The following is a 17,574-nucleotide window of genomic DNA, read 5'->3' as shown; positions in this document are numbered from 1 at the left end:
AATTCACCTAATGTATGAGTGACCTGAATGCCCCATGGGACTTCAAGAACCAGCTGAGCCTGTGCAACCAGGGCACTGTCTGGAGTAGCTCAAATACTGTTATTGGATTTTTGAAAGGAAAAGGATTTTAGGAAAGAAAAACGCATACGACAGTCGATGTGGCTAAACTGGCACTAACCAGTATGCTTAGCTGGGTAACACCCTAATTTGGTCCTTGTTTCATGTGTTTACAGTCAATAAAATGTCTATGTAGCACAAGGCGAGTTATTTGATATACTAACAGGAACCAACAGTGGAAAAGGATGCAGAAAAGAGTAGAGTGATATGAGTAAGCAAGCTGGACTGAGGGTGAACAGGACAATTTGTCCTTGAATGTTACTTGAATGATCATGTATTTCTACACAGGATGTTAATAATTTTTACTTGAATGATGATGTATTTCTACACAGTATGGATGTGATACAGTGTCTAAGTTTTAGCTGTGATAAACCGGCAGATCAAAATCATCTGTATTGCCCAAGTAGAGTAGAGCCCCAGAACTCGACTGCCCCAGTACTCGACATGTTTGGACATTGAAGTAAAATATCGGGAAATTAGATAAATTGCTTTTATTTAATACCTTTGGTCGATGGAAACATAGCCAATGCTTGAAATAAGCCGGTTTGCATTGCAGTCAAGTTTTCATTTTGCCCCTTGTCTAAAATCTGAAAATCAAAAAGCCAAATGGGAAACACTACAGTTGATGGTAAGTAAGGATGGCAAAAGGGAAGGGATATTTCAGATTAAACCACAAGATGAGCTCCATGACATCTTTGTAACACAAACCTTGTGCTCTGTGAATGGTGTGTATAAAACGACGTGGAGGAAAACAATATAAATTTTACATAGCATAAATCAGGAGATGAATGATAATGTACTTTACTAACATGAGCCCTGCAGAGTCGATAATCATCAGACTATCGTTGAATTTGTGACTAATTTACTACTTGTGCAGAACATGCCGAAACCGTAAATACATTGTACAGACGTGTTTGCCCGCCAAACCTGAATAAATTGTAATAATTTTTGGGGGTCATTTTCCCTACAATGACTGAGTTTCTCCAGTAGATGGGGAAACGCCCGCCCGCACATTTACTCCCGGAAGCCGTGTCAGAAAGCTCGGAGCACACAAGTGCGTGTACGTACTCAGTAGGATGGACCCGGCTTACTCTGCACTTTATTTCTATCAGTGCCGAATTTCGAGTGTGGGCTGTGATGTCAGCATTCCCGTAATTCGCGCGCTGAGCTTTCACATACAGTGTTACGCTAAAGTCGCCCACAAACCTTCCCCTGGAATCCATCCATCCATTTTCTGAACCGCTTTGTCCCCACGGGGGTCGCGGGTGTGCTGGAACCTATCCCAGCCGTCATCGGGCAGCAGACGGGGGACACCCTGAACTCGTTGCAAGCCAATCGCAGGGCACACAGAGACGAACAACCATCCACACTCGCACAGACACCTCGGGGCAATTTGGAGTGCTCAATCGGCCTACCAAGCATGTTTTTGGGATGTGGGAGAAAACCGGAGTGCCTGGAGAAAACCCACGAGAAAACCCACGCGGGCTCAGGGAGAACATGCAAATTCCACACAGGGAGGACCGGAGGTGGAATCGAACCCGCACCCTCCTAACTGTGAGGCGGACGTGCTACCCAGTGCGCCACTGAGCCGCCTTCCCCTGGAATCCTACCATTAAAATGAGTGGCCCAAGGAAAAGAAAGGCGGACACTGAGTGCCGAGTGTTTAAAAAAGAGTGGACAATTTGGCTCGACCGACGTGTGTGAGCAGATGTTCAGCCACGTCAACATCAACAAAGCCCCGTCACAGATCTAGGTTAAAGGACCAACACCTCGGCTCTATCCTAAGAATTGCCACAACAAATTTGACTCCAGACTATGATGCATTTGCAAAAAAAGGGAGACCAACAACACTGTTCCCACTGAAAATGAAGGGGTTTCTCTAGTTTGTTGTAAAAAAAATTGCATTTTGAAAATAATTTGTACAAATAGCAGGGATTGAAACTAGCGACCATTCTCATTTTCAAACAATGCAGAATGCTCAAGGACATTGATGCACCACCTGTTTGCGACTAATCTTAACTTTTAAAGGTTTTAAGGCCAACTTGAAGTGTTTACCGTTTCCTCACCTCTGTCACCAGGTGTTTGTGAGTTAAAGCTCTGCTCTGATTTTCAGATATCCGTCACCGTGTTGCCGTTTTGATTTCTTTATGACTTTATTTAGATGTATTCTTTCACTGATTCTTCAAGATGATGTATTTGGTCAGAATATTTGCCGCTTGATGTGATTTCGCCTCATAAAATAAACATGTTCATAAATCTGACCTGCAGCCGCTGAAGTGATGAGAACTGTTATTCATAATAACAGTGTTGTATTTCATGAGAATCACCGATAGTAGTATTTTGGTGAAATATTTTTTTTAATGCTGTCTATAAATGCATTTGTTTTCAAAAATTTTTTCGAATATCCATGGTTACTTATACCTACTAAAGGCCAAAACCTTTGACCTTTACATGTCATTTATATTACTGCACTCAAACACTACATCCATCTGCTCCTGGTACGGCCCTCCGGTCAAAATTTAGAACCCAATTCGGCCCGCAAGTCAAAAGGTTTGCCCACCCCTGGATTAGACCCACTAACCTCCTCCTAGTTCCCTCTGTACCCCTATATCATTCAACAAGAGATGTATTGTTGTTGAAGCTTCAGTCCTGTTGGTTGGAAGAGAGATATAGTACAATTCCGCACTATATCAAGCCTCAGCTTCATGATAAGCATGCTGGACGATGTCGATGTTGGCTCTTCCTATCATTATCGTTGGATTGTTCACCCACTAATAGGGAACGTGAGCTAGGTTTAGACTGTCATGAGAGTCGGCCCGCAACTCAAAATGTTTGTCCACCCCTGGATTAGACCCACTCAGCTCCTCCTAGTTCCCTCTGTACCCCTATATCATTCAACAAGAGATATTTTATTGTTGAAGCTCTAGTCCTCTTGGTTGGAAGAGAGATATAGTACAGTTCCGTACTATATCAAGCCTCAGCTTCACGATAAGCATGCCGGATGATGTCGATGTCGGCTCTTCCTATCATTAGCGTTGGATTGTACACCCACTAATAGGGAACGTGAGCTGGGTTTAGACCGTCGTGAGACAGGTTAGTTTTACCCTACTGATAATGTATCGCCAAATTTGCTACTTTACACAGAATAACCTTACACAGAATGTGAGACCAACCCAGCCAGTCACTCAAGCTGGACTGGCCAAGGTATGACATCGGCATGCTGGCCTGTTTTGAATAAAGGGGCTACAAAATTTGAGCAGTAACTGGGGATTCACCTAATGTGTGAGTGATTTGAATGCCCATGGCGACTACAAGAACTAGCTGAACCTGTGTAACCTAGGCCCTGTCCGGATTAGGTCATGCACTCTTGCACAAGTGCAAGGACTGGCGAGTCACCTAAAATGTTTGAGTGATGTGAAGGCCCAAAGAGATTGAAAGAACCAGCTGTGTAAGCAGGACACTGTCACTAATAGCTCAAGGACTGCCATTGAAATTTGTGCTTGGCCTTTAGTTTAAAAAAAAAAAAAAAAAAAAAAAGCACACAAAAGGTGAAGCTGCCTGACCACTTGTCTACCCTGTTTACTCAGCTAAGGAACACTACAATTTGGCCCTTATTTTATGTGTTTACAGCCAGTGACATTTCTTCATTCTTCATACTTCACACTTGACTTTTTGTGTGGGATTAGAAACAAAACCCTTTCCCTTACTTTCAAGTTGTGTTTTCAACAAATCATTCTTTACATTTTAACTTTACTTATTCACCAAATTACCTTTAAAGTGTAGCACCTGATCCTTCATTAGTTGTATATACACATGTTCTGAGGATGTTCTATGTTTCTTTGTACAATACATACACACTCAAGAAGCGAAATATGGATGGAGATATTGACAAACTAATTACATGCATACACACATTATTCCGCACCAATTGGTGCATACACATGTTAGTAATTGAGTGCTGTATAGTCACTAAATTCATCTGCTCCTGATTTGGCCCCCCCGGTCAAAATTTAGAACCCAATTCGGCCCGCAAGTCAAAAGGTTTGCCCACCCTTGTGCTACACTGTTTAGGTAATTTGGTGAAAATGTCATTTGTACGTAGTTTATAATGTAAAATTGATTTGTTGAAAAAACAACTTGATATCGTGTGAAAGGGTTTCTGTTCCCTCACAAAACACAAATGTAAAATGTGCTATGAAAAAATGTTACTGGCTGTAAACACATATAATCAGTGCCGAACTGTAGTGTTCCCTAGCTGAGTAAGCCAGGTAGACAGGTGGTGTAGCCGCATCACATTTTGTGTGCTTTTTTTTTCTAAATGAAAGGCCAAGCAGGGAGGCTCGGTGGCGCACTGGTTAGCACGTTCGTCACGAGGGTGCAGGTTCGATTCCACCTCAGCCCTCTTTGTGTGGAGTTTGGATGTTCTCCCCGTGCCCACATCGGTTTTCTACGGACACTCTTGTTTCCTCCCATATCCCAAAATTATGCTTGGTAGGCAAATTGAGCACTCCAAATTGTCCCTAGGTGTGAGCGCGAGTCCGAATGGTTGTTCGTCTCCGTGTGGCTTGCGATTGGCTGGCAACCGGTTCAGGGTGTCCCCCGCCTACTGCCTTTATAACTACTGGGAATAGGGTCCAGCACGCCTGCGGCCCCTGCGGGGACTAGCGGTATAGAAAATGGATTGATGGATGGGTGGATGAAATGGCCAGCACTTGAAATTTCAGTAGCAGTCCTTGAGCTATTATGGACAGTGCCCTGGTTACACAAGCTAAGCTGGTTCTTGCAATCTTCTTGGACCTTCAGATCACTCAAATATTTTAGGTGAATCCCCAGTCCAGCGCCTAGGTTGAGCAGGTTCAGCTGGTTCTTGCAGTCGCCGTGGGCATTCAGGACAAACGTACATGATCAGGTGAATCCCCAGTTCTTGCTCATATTTTGCAGCCCCTCTATTCGAGGCTGGCCAGCATTCCTATTTCATCCCTTGGCCAGTCCAGCTTGAGTGACTGGCTGGGTTGGTCTGACACTGTGAGCAACGGCTATTTTATCCAATGCTTATAATAAAGCTGAGCCTTCATATAGTATGGTTCCCTCTCTTCCAACCAACAGTAGGGCTTCAATAACAAAATGTCTGTTGTTGAATGATATAGGGATACAGAGGAAAATTCAATTTATGCACCAGCATGAAAATAGTGTGAGAACACCGCAGCATAATGTATTTAAACATACATCACACTTTCAATCGCAACTAATTATGTCGGACATGTCGGAAATAATAGACGAAAAAGCCGTGTCAATAAAACATCACTCTGTCCATATCTGCCTCAAACATTATTAACGTTATCAGTATTATTTCCCATATTTTCCCATTTGCGCTGTTACGTCGAGTTAGCACTTCCCAATGTCCAGTGTTTTCTCCAGACCAACTCAATGTTTTTCATGTCATCGCAAGGCAGAGTAGGTGAGGCTTTGTCACAGCTGTCCCTCACGCTGTCTAACTGCACTGTGCCAACTGGGGAGACTTTCAACCTCCTAGGATTACAACCGTTTAGGAAGTAGAAGACCATCATCAACTCAATTTTGAAAAAGTCCCAGAAGAGGACTGCTTAAGCTACTGAGGAACTCGGCCTACCACTGGTGCTGTTCAGGTAGTTCTACACAACAGTCACTGAATCAATCTAATGAAACATCCATTGGTATTTCTGGGTCATTACTCTCTCCTGGTTAAGTTCTTATCTATCAGAGATGACCCGCCGTGTGGCAACTGCTTAAGTATTTACATGCTTTCGCTTAGGGACTGAAGTGGGAGAAACAGCAGCGTGTACATATTTAGTTTAGACAAACTCATACTTTTTTCATGTTCATATGTGTCCACATTTTATTATTTTATATACACATAACTTCTCAATCATGCGGCTCGGTGGAGCACTGGGTAGCACGTCCGCCTCACAGTTAGGAGGGTGCGGGTTCGATTCCACCTCCGGCCCTCCCTGTGTGGAGTTTGCATGTTCTCCCCGTGTCCGCATGGGTTTTCTCCGGACAGTCCGATTTCCTCCCACATCCCAAAAACATGCTTGATTGAGCACTCCAAATTGTCCCTAGGTGTGAGTGCGAGTGCGAATGGTTGTTCGTCTCTGTGTGCCCTGCGGTTGGTTGGCAACCAGTTCAGAGTGTCCCCCGCCTGCTGCCCGATGACGGCTGGGATATGCTCCAGCACGCGCGCGACCCCCGTGGAGACAAAGCGGTTCAGAAAATGAATGAATGAATAAATTATGTTGGACCCTTCACATCCTGTTCACCACCTCCTCCAGCTCTTTCCCTCTAAAACTATGCTGAGAAACCAGTACACATTGCAATAGCCTATTCACACTTGTCGTTAACTTCCTAAAGAAGAAACAAAAACAAGAGTCATAATATACTCTATACTACTAGACGACTCTTCACATCATTTGCAAAGCTGTCATTGTTCATTACCTTGGTATCTTTTGCTCAATGATGTTCTGTACTTATGTGTGAGGTCTTGAATGTCATCTTGTTGTAATTGCTTGTTTTGACACTCAAGTGGCTAAATCTACCGCAGCGAAATTTGTTGTTTACTTTGTATATAGTTGGGCAATACAGATTTTTCTGACCACACAAAATACATCACTTTATTCAGATTTCTTAGAAAATTATAAATTATCTAGGCATAAATTTGGACACTTGATTGTGGGTTATCTCGTTCAAGGAACATAAATGATTAAATTCAGCCTGTTCACCCTCCGTCCAGTTTGCTTCCCAATGCCAGTCCACTCTTCTACATCTCTTTCTACGGTTGGCTCCAGTTAGATCTAATAACTGACCTCACTGACTATGACAGTATGGTAATAAGATATTTCATTGACTGTGAAGAGTACGCTAGAATAAAGGCTAAATTGGGATGTTCCCTAGCTGAGTAAACTGCCGGTTTAACCACATAGCCTTTTTGCCAAATTACAGGCCAAGCACTGACTTTAAAAAAAATATTGTAGGATAAGTAATATAGTGCTTGAGCTAATCCAGACAGCGTCTAGGTTGCACAGGTTCAGCTGGTTTTTGTAGTCGCCATGGGCATTCAGGTCACTCGTACATTAGGACCTAATGTATTCACCTAATGATTAGGTGAATCCCCAGTCCCTGCTCAAATTTTGCAGCCCCTCAGTTTGAAACAAGCCAGCATGCCGATGTCATTCCTTGACCAGTCCAGCTTGAGTGACTGGCTGGGTTGGTCTCACACTTTGTGTCAGGAGCATTTAGGTCACACATGCAATTAGGTGGATTCCCAGTCCCTGCCTAGATCATTGCAGCTTCTCCATTGGTATTTCCATTGGTAAAAGTTATTTTCTCACCAAATACCTCAAAAGATTCTTGACATTTCCATGATCACCTGACTCAGAAAACGCGCAAAAAACCCCATATATAAAGACCTTGTAAACGTCGTAAATGTATAGACCTCCACGTCTTGAACGAAAGGACCAGAGTCAACACTGGTGAGTAGTGGTACAGGTGACAATTCTGTTTCAAACTACGGTTGAAACTACCGGTTGAGTCTTAATCATGTTGCCGAAACTCTAAACAATACATCGTGCCTCGTTTTGTCTTAAACTAGTGTAATTGTCTCGTGTTGAATTAAAGTAGTGGAAAATAGAAGAAATTCATGTTGAAATGTGAGGAGTATGTGGTTCCTGTAGAGCAGGGCTGGGCAAACCTTTTGACTTGCGGGCCAAATTGGGCTCTAAATTTTGACCGGGGGGCCAAACCAGGAGCAGATTAATGTAGTGTTTGTGTGAAGTAATAAAATGACATGTAAAGGTCATTGTGTAAAAGGTTTGGGCCTTTAGTAGGTAGTAAAGCATGGATATTCGAAAAAAAAAAGCTTTTTGAAAACAAATGCATTTATTAACAGCATAACAGTCTCCATCACTTCAGCGGCTGCAGGTCAGATTTATGAAAGATGTTTATTTATCTTATGAGGCGAAATCACATCAGACGGCAAACATTCTGACCAAATACATCATCTTGAAGAATCAGTGAAAGAATACGTCTAAATAACGTCATAAAGAAATCAAAACGGCAACACTGTGACGGATATCTGAAGATTCAATGAAAGAATACATCTAAATAAAGTCATAAAGAAATTAAAACGGCAACACGGTGACGGATATCTGAAAATCAGAGCAGAGGTTTAACTCACAAACACCTGGTGACAGAGGTGAGGAAACGAGAAACACTTCCTTCAAGTTGGCCTTAAAACCTTTAAAAGTTAAGATTAGTCGCAAACAGGTGGTGCATTAATGTCCTTGAGCATTCTGCATTGTTTGAAAATGAGAATGGTCGCTAGTTTCAATCCCTGGTATTTGTGTAAATTATTTTCAGAGAAACGTGGCTGAACGTCTGCTCACACACGTCGGTCGAGCCAAATTGTCCACTCTTTTTTAAACACTCGGCACTCAGTGTCCGCCTTTCTTTTCCTCGGGCACTCATTTTAATGGAAGTATTCCAGGGGAAGGTTTGTGGGTGATTTTAGCGTAAAACTATCTGAAAGCTCAGCGCGCGAATTACGAGAATGCTGACGTCACAGCCCACACTCAAAATTCGGCACTGATAGAAATCGAGCGCGGAGAGCGCCGGTGTCCGTACCACTGCGTACGTGCACGCACTTGTGAGGGTACGCCGGGCTTTCTGACACGGCTTCCGGGAGTAAATGTGCGGGCGGGCGTTTCCCCATCGACTGGAGAAACTCAGTCATTGTAGGGAAAATGACCAAAAAAAATTAATAATACAATTTATTCAGGTTTGGCGGGCCGGATTAAACGGTCCCGTGAGCTGGGTGTGGCCCGCGTAATTTGCCCATGTTTGCTGTACAAACAAGTTGGAAAGAATGTTTAAAAATGAACTTATTTGATTTTGGTGCTCATAGCCTGGTCTTCTTGATTGCCTCGTGTTAGAATTTTGTGACCACAATCATTCAAAAACAATTGGTATTGGTAAGTATTGCAAAAAAAAATATATATATATATATGGCAACCTCCTATTTAATTAACTATCTTTAATTCTGTGTCTTCAGTGAAGTCATGTGGTTTGTTTTCTAGAATGGTTTACCCAGTTTTAAAGGACATCTACGCCAAGTCCTATCTTGCTGTAAAAATGACACATCCAATGATGATAAAATGGGTAATGTATACTGTTTCTCCAGTTTCTAGTTTTATGTAATTCCCCTTTGATGCAGTGTGAGATTTAACCTGGTCCACTGTGTCTAATGCCCAGGATCAGGGGATGCTTTGAGAATAATTGTCAATTGATTGTCTATGTGAAGCCCTTTGAGACTGCTTGTGATTTAGGGCTATACAAATAAACTTGACTTGACTTGACTAATGCCTGTACTCCCACAGCTGGGCCTCACACTTGTGCTCCTGCATGCTGGTATGATCCTTTTTAAGAAATGCAACCTTGACCTTCACAATATTGCAGGTCATCTTAATAGATGCAAGCAAATGAACATATTTCTTTTGGACTTCCTTTCTAGGGGTTCATGTGCAAGCCAGCAATGATGGTAAGAAAGCGACTCGGTTTCTTTTATCCTTCATATACGTCATATTTTCCTTCAATTTAAGGAATAACTATCATTGTTCAAGCTAAATCTGCTTAAGGTTATACACGTCTCTATTCTGAGTAAATTTGCTTCTTTTTATTTGCCCAAAAGTGGTTTGCATTATCATACTACAATCTTGTCGTAAAAAAAAATAAAATGCTTCCACTTGAACAAAAATCAGCAAAAAATGTTTGACAAATTGACTGCTGTCTGATCACTGTGACCTAAAAATATGTGCGATCCTCCAAGCCGTTGATCCAGAATGCTGGACACAATGGTTTAACCGAGACAACTCCTCTGGTACTGGAGACTATGAAACTCTTTCCGACCTGCAAAAAGAAAATCCAGGGAAGATATGTGAACATCCAATCGGAATTGAGGTTACAACTACATCTGGAGCCAGTGTTGAATCAACAGGCGATGTGATTCAAGTGTAAGTACAAGCTGAATTACTACTGTTGATAGAGAATTCATCCACATAGCCCTCCTTTGAAAGTGACTTCCGTAATTTTCGGACTACAAGTCGCAGTTTTTGTCATAGTTTGGGTGGGGGGGGGGGCGACTTAAACTCAGGAGCGATTTATATGTGATTTTTTTCACAAATTTTCAAAATTAAAACATCCGCGATGTAGTGAAACCGCAATAAACGAACCGCGATGTAGCAAGGGATTACTGTCATTTGAACTACAAGTGACGTCACCCGTGCGTGTAAACGGTTGTTTACATAAAGGGAAAAGGATTCGATCACGGGATGACGAAGATGACAAAGGGCCCCACGTACTACCGGCATCAGCGGCTTTGTTTGTAAGTGACACGGAGGACGAAGAGTTTGAAGGATTTAATGATTTGGAGTGACACAGAAGGTTTGAAAAACTATTATGGCTTTTACGCACGCCTGGTCCTTTTCGACGGGAGCTCTCTTTCACCTCCGTGGATGGAAGTCGGGGGCCGGCGCTCGGCCGGGTGGCTGTCCGGCGACGGTGGACGGGGCTCGGACATAGCTTTTACGCACGCCCGGTCATACTCTACGAAGCTTTCTTTAACCTCCGTGGCTGGAAGTTCAGTAGTTGTTGGCTCGTTGAACTCTTGTTTTGTTAAATAAAGAGGCGTTTACCAAACCCACGTCTTTCCTGGTACTTTGTTAACGCTACAATATAGTTATATACTAGATCTCTGCAGCGCACGCGCGGCGTTGTTGACATAAAGAACGAGGAATTTGATCGATGGATTTAATGATTTGGAGTGACACAGATGGTTTGATAATATTGTTTAATATGATAGTTATTTGAAATATACTTTATATATTGTTATCTGGGTCTGTGGAATAATTAGAAATGCAATTTACAACGGGTCCGACGTGTGCATATGTGGCGCATACACGGCATTGTTTACTTAAAGGACGATCGATGGATTTAATGAATTGGAGTGACACAGATGGTTTGATAAACATGTTATTTATGTAATACTTACTTGAATAACTCTGAATGTTACGTCAGGCCCGTTCTCAGCTCCTCATTTGTGTATATGTCACGTTAGCATACCGTATCGTTTAGCCCGTTGTTGCTGGTTCATGTCTGTTTTTGGTGTTGGATTTTGACAAATACATTTGCCCCAAAAGTGGACTTATACTCCGGTGCGACTTATTTATGGGGGTTTTTTTCACTTATTGTGCATTTTATGGCTGGTGCGACTTGTACTCCGGGGCGATTTATAGTCCGAAAATTACGGTAATATCTGCCGGTTGTCCCAACAGGTCTGACACAAACACTGGATTTATTTGTGAAAACGCTAACCAGACACACAATGGCAGTTGTGCAGATTACAAAATCCGTTTCATGTGCCCCCTTGAATTCTGCGGACCTGAAGGTAATCCAGTAAATTTCAGCCTACCTAAAGCAGTTTGTGGAATATGAATTTACTATCAAATTCCACACCCTTTTATATATATCAAGGCAGTCATTTTGCAATTTACTGTCCACTAAAAATGACATCTCCAGTGCTCAATGCTCTGGTAATGACCAATAACGGCCATCTGAGTATGGTTATTTGGTGTTCAAATTGAGCCATGATTGGTCACTACCTTAGTGATTGATTTTAGTCAGTAGCAAATGGCAAAATGGTTGCAACACCCAAAATGGATCAACAAAGGTAGATTTTGCTTAATTTGCTTAATTTGCTTAGGAGACCTTGTTAAGAATAGTGGGGATGCTCTGGTAAAGAAAATTTGAGGGTTGGCTTCCCCTTTTTAATAGTAGTGTATGGATAATGTGGGCAAACATTTAGCAGCCAAATTGACGTCGATCGGTTTAAAATTGTTCTTACCTGTTCCCTGTTTCCCCTATACATTCCACATGTCATTTAATCTGGTCCCAACAACAACAAAAATCTCATTTGCAGATGTTTCGGTAGAACAATTTCAGTTAAAACGGGAAGAACAAAGACACTTTTTGGGACAAAGTTGTGCGTGTTCTTGCTGTGGGTTTTTTATTGCTTCAATTTGGTTCTTAGATATCGACAGATTGCATATTTTATTCATCAGCTTACTCTGGGCTCATTTCTTTCAGTGTGCATGACCCCTTGGTATAATCATGATGACTCCACTGAGACTGGAGATTATGAGATACTTGATATAATCTCTGCTGAAAACCCAGGTGAAATTTGCGATTTTCCACTTGGCATTGAGGTCCAAACTGTAGATGGAAAGCCTTTCACTTCAACAGGGGAGACCATTGCCGTGTAAGTACTAGAACCACTGCACATATACATACATTTGTGTAGGTAAGTGACGTCTTCTGGTCACATTGCATACACACACTACTATACAACACAAGGCATCTGAATTGAAATGACATTTAAGGCCAATTGACAGTCATCACTGTCACAGTTTGTTTGATGTGGCTCCTTTTATTGGTGATAATCGTTGTACTAAATTCTTTCATCTCTGCAGAGTGGATACCGAGACTGGGTTCATCTGTATAAATGATGACCAGAAGGATGGAGGCTGCTCCAATTATAAAGTTCGTTTCATATGCGCCCTTGATTTCTGCAAAACAAAGGAGTAATGGTGAAATAAAACAACCCTTGATTTCTAGAAAACAAAGACGTAATCATGTGAAATAAAAGTTATTCAAGCAATCAAAAGATACTCATTCATTTATCCTCGTAAGCCAATTGACATTTTTACTACGTGGTTGTCGACAATACTCAATAAGAGCAAATGCATGTAATGTACAATTACTAGTTAGATATTTACATGAGATACTTTTCCATAGTCTACCGAGAAACAAAAGGTTCATAAAAAAAAAAAACTATCACACAATACCTTTTTAGAATAATAGGATAAAGCATGTGGGTGTTATTTGCACAGATTTGACAAAATCAAAATTAATCAAAATTGTTACAAAAGCTGAAGAACAGACAGGCCTGATCAGAGCTGCAATGTCATTACGCCGATTGACTAAAACTTTGCCTGCTTTAATTATAATTCACGCGGCAGATTGGTGCATTGGTGCACTGGCACGTTCACCTCACAGAGCAGAGGTGCAAAAATTGATTTTGACTTCGGCTTCCTGTGTGAATTTTGGACATTTGCTTTTTGGTTATCATTAGATACTCCGGTTTCCTCCCACATTCCAAAAACATGCATGATGGGCCAATTTACCACTCCAGGAAAGGCTCTAGCACATCCTTGACCCTCAAGGACAATCTGTTTGGATGATTAATGAATAAATGATAAATTTGACCTCGAATCAAATGGAATCAAATTGACTAGTACAGACTGAAACAAACTAGTAGCATAAATCATTTGATTTTAAATGCTATGATGAACTGCATCCAACAATCTGAAAATGCATCCATCTTGGGTAAGCAGGGTGGGTTACACCCTGGAGTTGTTTCCATCCAAATGCTGGGAGGACAAACGACCATTCACACGCCAAAAAAACTATATTGATTTTACAGAATGTCATAAAAGTTAAGTCATCGTTAATAATAATGATAACAACAATAATAACAACAACAACAATAATGATAACTGATGGTCCGCATTTCCGGCAGTAAGTCGGATTCGTTCCCAGTGAGGGATGGACTCCGCCAAGGCTGCCCTTTGTCACCGATTCTGTTCATAACCTTTATGGACAGAATTTGTAGGCACAGCCGTGGCATTGAAGGTGTCTGGTTTGGGGACCTCAGCATTGCGTCTCTGCTTTTTGCAGACGACGTGGTGCTGTGTGCTTCTTCAAGCCGTGATATACAGCTCTAACTGGAGCAGTTCGGAGCCGAGTCTGAAGCGGTCGGGATGGTCTGTCGTGGCAAAAAGAGAGCTGAGGCACAAGGCAAAGCTCTCAATTTACCGGCCGATCTACGCTCCTACCCTCACCCATGGTCACGAGCTGTGGGTTGTGACCGAGAGGACGAGATCCCGGATACAAGCAGCCAAAATGAGTTTGAGTTAGAGATAGATTGAGAGGCTCGGTCATCCAGGAGAAACTCGGAGTAGAGCCGTTGCTCCTCCACGTTGAGAGGAGCCATATGAGGTGGCTTGGGCATCTCATCAGGATGCCTCCTGGACGCACCCCTGGGGAGGTTTCCGGGCATGGCCCACTGGGAGGAAACCCCATGGCTCACTCAGGACTTGCTGGAGAGATTATGTGTCTCAGCTGGCCTGGGAACGTCTTGGGATCCCCGGGATGAGTTGGATGAAATGGCTGGGGAGAGGGAAATCTGGGAGTCCCTCCTAAAGCTGCTGCCCCCGCAACCTGACGCCGGATAAGCGGAAGATGGATGGTGGATGGATGGATAAATGGATGGTTGGATGGATGAATAGATCAACCTGAATGTCTCTTTCACCCCATTGTTTGTTTTTTCTTTAGCAACTGAGGGCAGGATTTATTGGAGGATTTTGTGTGGCAGGTTAAAAAAAAAATGCTCTAGAGTCTAGACCCTGCAGGCTTCTTTTTGGCCCTCTGAGTCACTAAAAGACTAGCGTTTTGCAAAAGGAGGTTAAGGGACTGAACGCAAAGAAGAACTAGGTTGATGACATACGAAGGCGCTCTGCCATGCAGTGATTTATAGGTTAATAGATCTAAATCTGAAATAATTCTTTAACGAACTTGACTGGGAGCGGGTCAAGTAAACACGTTTTTGCTTAGCCGACTAACCAGTTATGTAAGCCTTTCAAGGGACACGCTTTTAAAATTTGAGAGGGGTATTGCATGATCATCAGCGCCCGAAACTCTTGCCTGAGTGATTAGAGCGGTCATCTTGATTTTATCCCTAATGGGTTGAATCTTTCGAACGAAAAATTTCAGAACCTCGTCGGCTGAGTGGAAGGAACTATTGGAGGTCGGCTGTTGTAGAGTTAGCTTTGCCACCGTGTCAAATAAGTTTTTAGGATTGTTTTATTAAGATTGATAATTTGCAAAAAAATATTTACTTTTTACTAAGATTCGCGAAACTTTGTATTTCAGGAGGCTGTTACGCTGTACCATTGAGCAAATTCCTCGTTCTTTGTCGTCAACGTCGTCGTTATTCCCCAGGTCAAGTGTATAACTATATTGTAGTGTTATCAAAGTACAAGCAAAGACGTGGGTTTGGTAGACGGCTCTTTATTTAACAAAACAAGAGTTCAACGAGCCAACAACTACTGAACTGTAACGATAAAAACATATACAAGTTGTTACACAAAATAAAATGTATCAAATAAATATAATATAAATAGTTCACCGCCACACGGCCCCGAGCGCCGGCGTCGACTTCCATCCCTGGAGGTGGCACTTCCAGCCACGGACGTGGAAGGGAGCTCCATAGAATAGGACCAGGCGTGCGTAAAAGCTATGTCCGAGCCCCATCCACCGTCCCCAGACAGCCACCCGGCCGAGCGTCGGCCCCCAACTTCCATCCACGGAGGTGAACGAGAGCTCCGTAAGTAGTAGCAGGCGTGCGTAAAAGCCATGTCCGAGCCCCATCCACCGTCCCCGGACAGCCACCCGGCCGAGCGCCGGCCCCCGACTTCCATCCACGGAGGCGAAAGAGAGCTCCGTCGAGAAGGACCTCGTTTGGTTCAACGTCATTTGCGCTCAAGCTTTCTACAAAATTGCTTAAGTGTACGTGTTTCATCCATGAGCCACGAAGTGGGCTTTCTACAGCGAGTTTTCAGATGTAGTGGCGCTAAAGAGTCAATGGCATTTAACAGTGTTGCTTTGAATTTATTTGTGAGATTATCAATAGAGCCCATATATGCAGGAAATATGGTGGTTGCTGCCGGCAGTAACTCAGGGAGCCCAGTCACAGTTATGTAGTTAATATTTTAGCTGCTATATTTTGATTGCGCTCCTGTCTTTGACATAGAGCTAGAATTTAAAATGTTATTAGGTAGTGATCTGACATAACAGTAGTGTATGGCAGTACTGTTATATTTCACGTTGCCAATCCTCTGCATACCAGATCTAAGGTATTTCCATTCTTATGCATTGTAGCCTTACCAGCTCAGTGGCCCAACCAGCTCAGTGGCCTAGTAGTAGAGTGTCCGCCCTGAGACTGGAAGAATGTGGGTTCAAACCCCAGCCGGGTCATACCAAAGACTATAAAAATTGAACCCATTGCCTCCCTGCTTGGCACTCAGCATTGAAGGTTCGAATTTTGGGGTTAGATCACCAAAATCCTCCCCTCTTCCCCAGGGGATGGATCAAAATCACATGGGGATGGGTTAAATGCAGAGGACAAATTTCACCACACCCAGATGTGTGTGTGACGATGATCATTGGAACTTTAACTTTATGAAAAGTGTGTGAAAGGGTTTTGTTTCTGTTCCCTCACAGAAAAATTGTAAAGAGGAATGAAGAAATGTTACTGGCTGTAAACACATACAATAAGGGCCAAACTGTAGTGTTCCCTAGCTGAGTAAACAGGGTCAACAAGTGGTTAGGCCACATCACCTTTTGTGTGCTTTTCTTTTTTTTTTTAAACAAAATTTTTTAAAATTTCAGTGGCGGTCCTTGAGCTATTACAGACAGTGCCTGGTTACACAGGCTCAGCTAGTTCTTGCAATCTCTTTGGCCATTCAGATCACTCAAACATTTTAGGCCAATCCCCAGTCCTTGTGCATGTGCAATAGTGCTTGACCTAATCTAGAAAGCGCCTAGGTTGCACAAGTTCAGCTCGTTCTTGCAGTCGCCGTGGGCATTCAAGTCACTCACACATGATTAAGTGAATCCCCAGTCCTTGCTCAAAATTTGCAGCCCCTCTATTTGAGGCAGGCCAGCATTCCTATATAATCCCTTGGCCAGTCCATCTTGAGTGACTGGGTGGGTTGGTCTGACACTATGAGCAAGGGATATTTTACCCAATGCTTATAATAAAGTTGAGCCTTCATATAGTATGGTTCCCTCTCTTCCAAACAACAGGACTAGAACTTCAACAATAAAATGTCTCTTGTTGAATGTTTAGGGTCACAGAGGGAGCTTCAATTAATGTGCTAGCATGAGAATAGCGCGAGAACACCGCAGCATAATGTATTTAAACATGCATCACACTTTCGATCGCAACTAATTATTTTGACGTGTAGATTGACCCAATACCAGGAATAGTAATAGGAGAAGAAAAAGCGGTGTCAATAACACATCTCTCTGCCTCAAACATTATTAATGTTGCCAGCATTATATCACATATTTTTCCCATTTGCACTGTTATGTCGAGTTAACACTTCTTCCCAATGTGGAGTGTTTTGTCCAGACCAGCTCAGCGTTTTTCATGCATCTCCTGCAGCTTCCTGAGAGGCAAGGGAGAAATGCACTGTAAAATGTGGAGACTTTCAACTTCCAAGGATTACAGTCATTTAGAAAGTAGAAGAC

General features: G+C 42.6%; 1 protein-coding gene across 3 annotated transcripts; it reads left to right on the top strand.

Annotated features, from left to right (window-relative positions):
* Positions 1-8,272: 8,272 nt before the first annotated feature.
* Positions 8,273-12,859, top strand: LOC147054875 (uncharacterized). 3 transcript variants are annotated; one of them, XM_085916943.1, is made up of 8 exons: positions 8,273-8,344; positions 9,225-9,306; positions 9,525-9,555; positions 9,659-9,685; positions 9,974-10,157; positions 11,478-11,590; positions 12,289-12,460; positions 12,672-12,859. In XM_085916943.1, the coding sequence occupies exons 2-8, from the start codon at positions 9,226-9,228 to the stop codon at positions 12,784-12,786; spliced, it is 723 nt and encodes a 240-aa protein (XP_085773069.1). In that variant the 5' UTR covers positions 8,273-8,344; position 9,225; the 3' UTR covers positions 12,787-12,859. The 3 variants fall into 3 exon arrangements, with proteins under 3 accessions (XP_085773069.1, XP_085773070.1, XP_085773071.1); XM_085916944.1 differs by lacking the exon at positions 8,273-8,344 and adding an exon at positions 8,403-9,119; XM_085916945.1 differs by lacking the exon at positions 8,273-8,344 and adding an exon at positions 8,403-9,119 and having other exon boundaries at positions 9,200-9,306.
* The last annotated feature ends 4,715 nt before the right edge of the window (positions 12,860-17,574 follow it).

The sequence above is a fragment of the Syngnathus leptorhynchus genome, chromosome 7 (assembly GCF_054491065.1).
Source record: "Syngnathus leptorhynchus isolate UIUO chromosome 7, UIUO_Slep, whole genome shotgun sequence".
NCBI classification, from domain to species: Eukaryota; Metazoa; Chordata; class Actinopteri; order Syngnathiformes; family Syngnathidae; genus Syngnathus; species Syngnathus leptorhynchus.
This window is presented reverse-complemented; position numbering and strand designations above follow the sequence as displayed.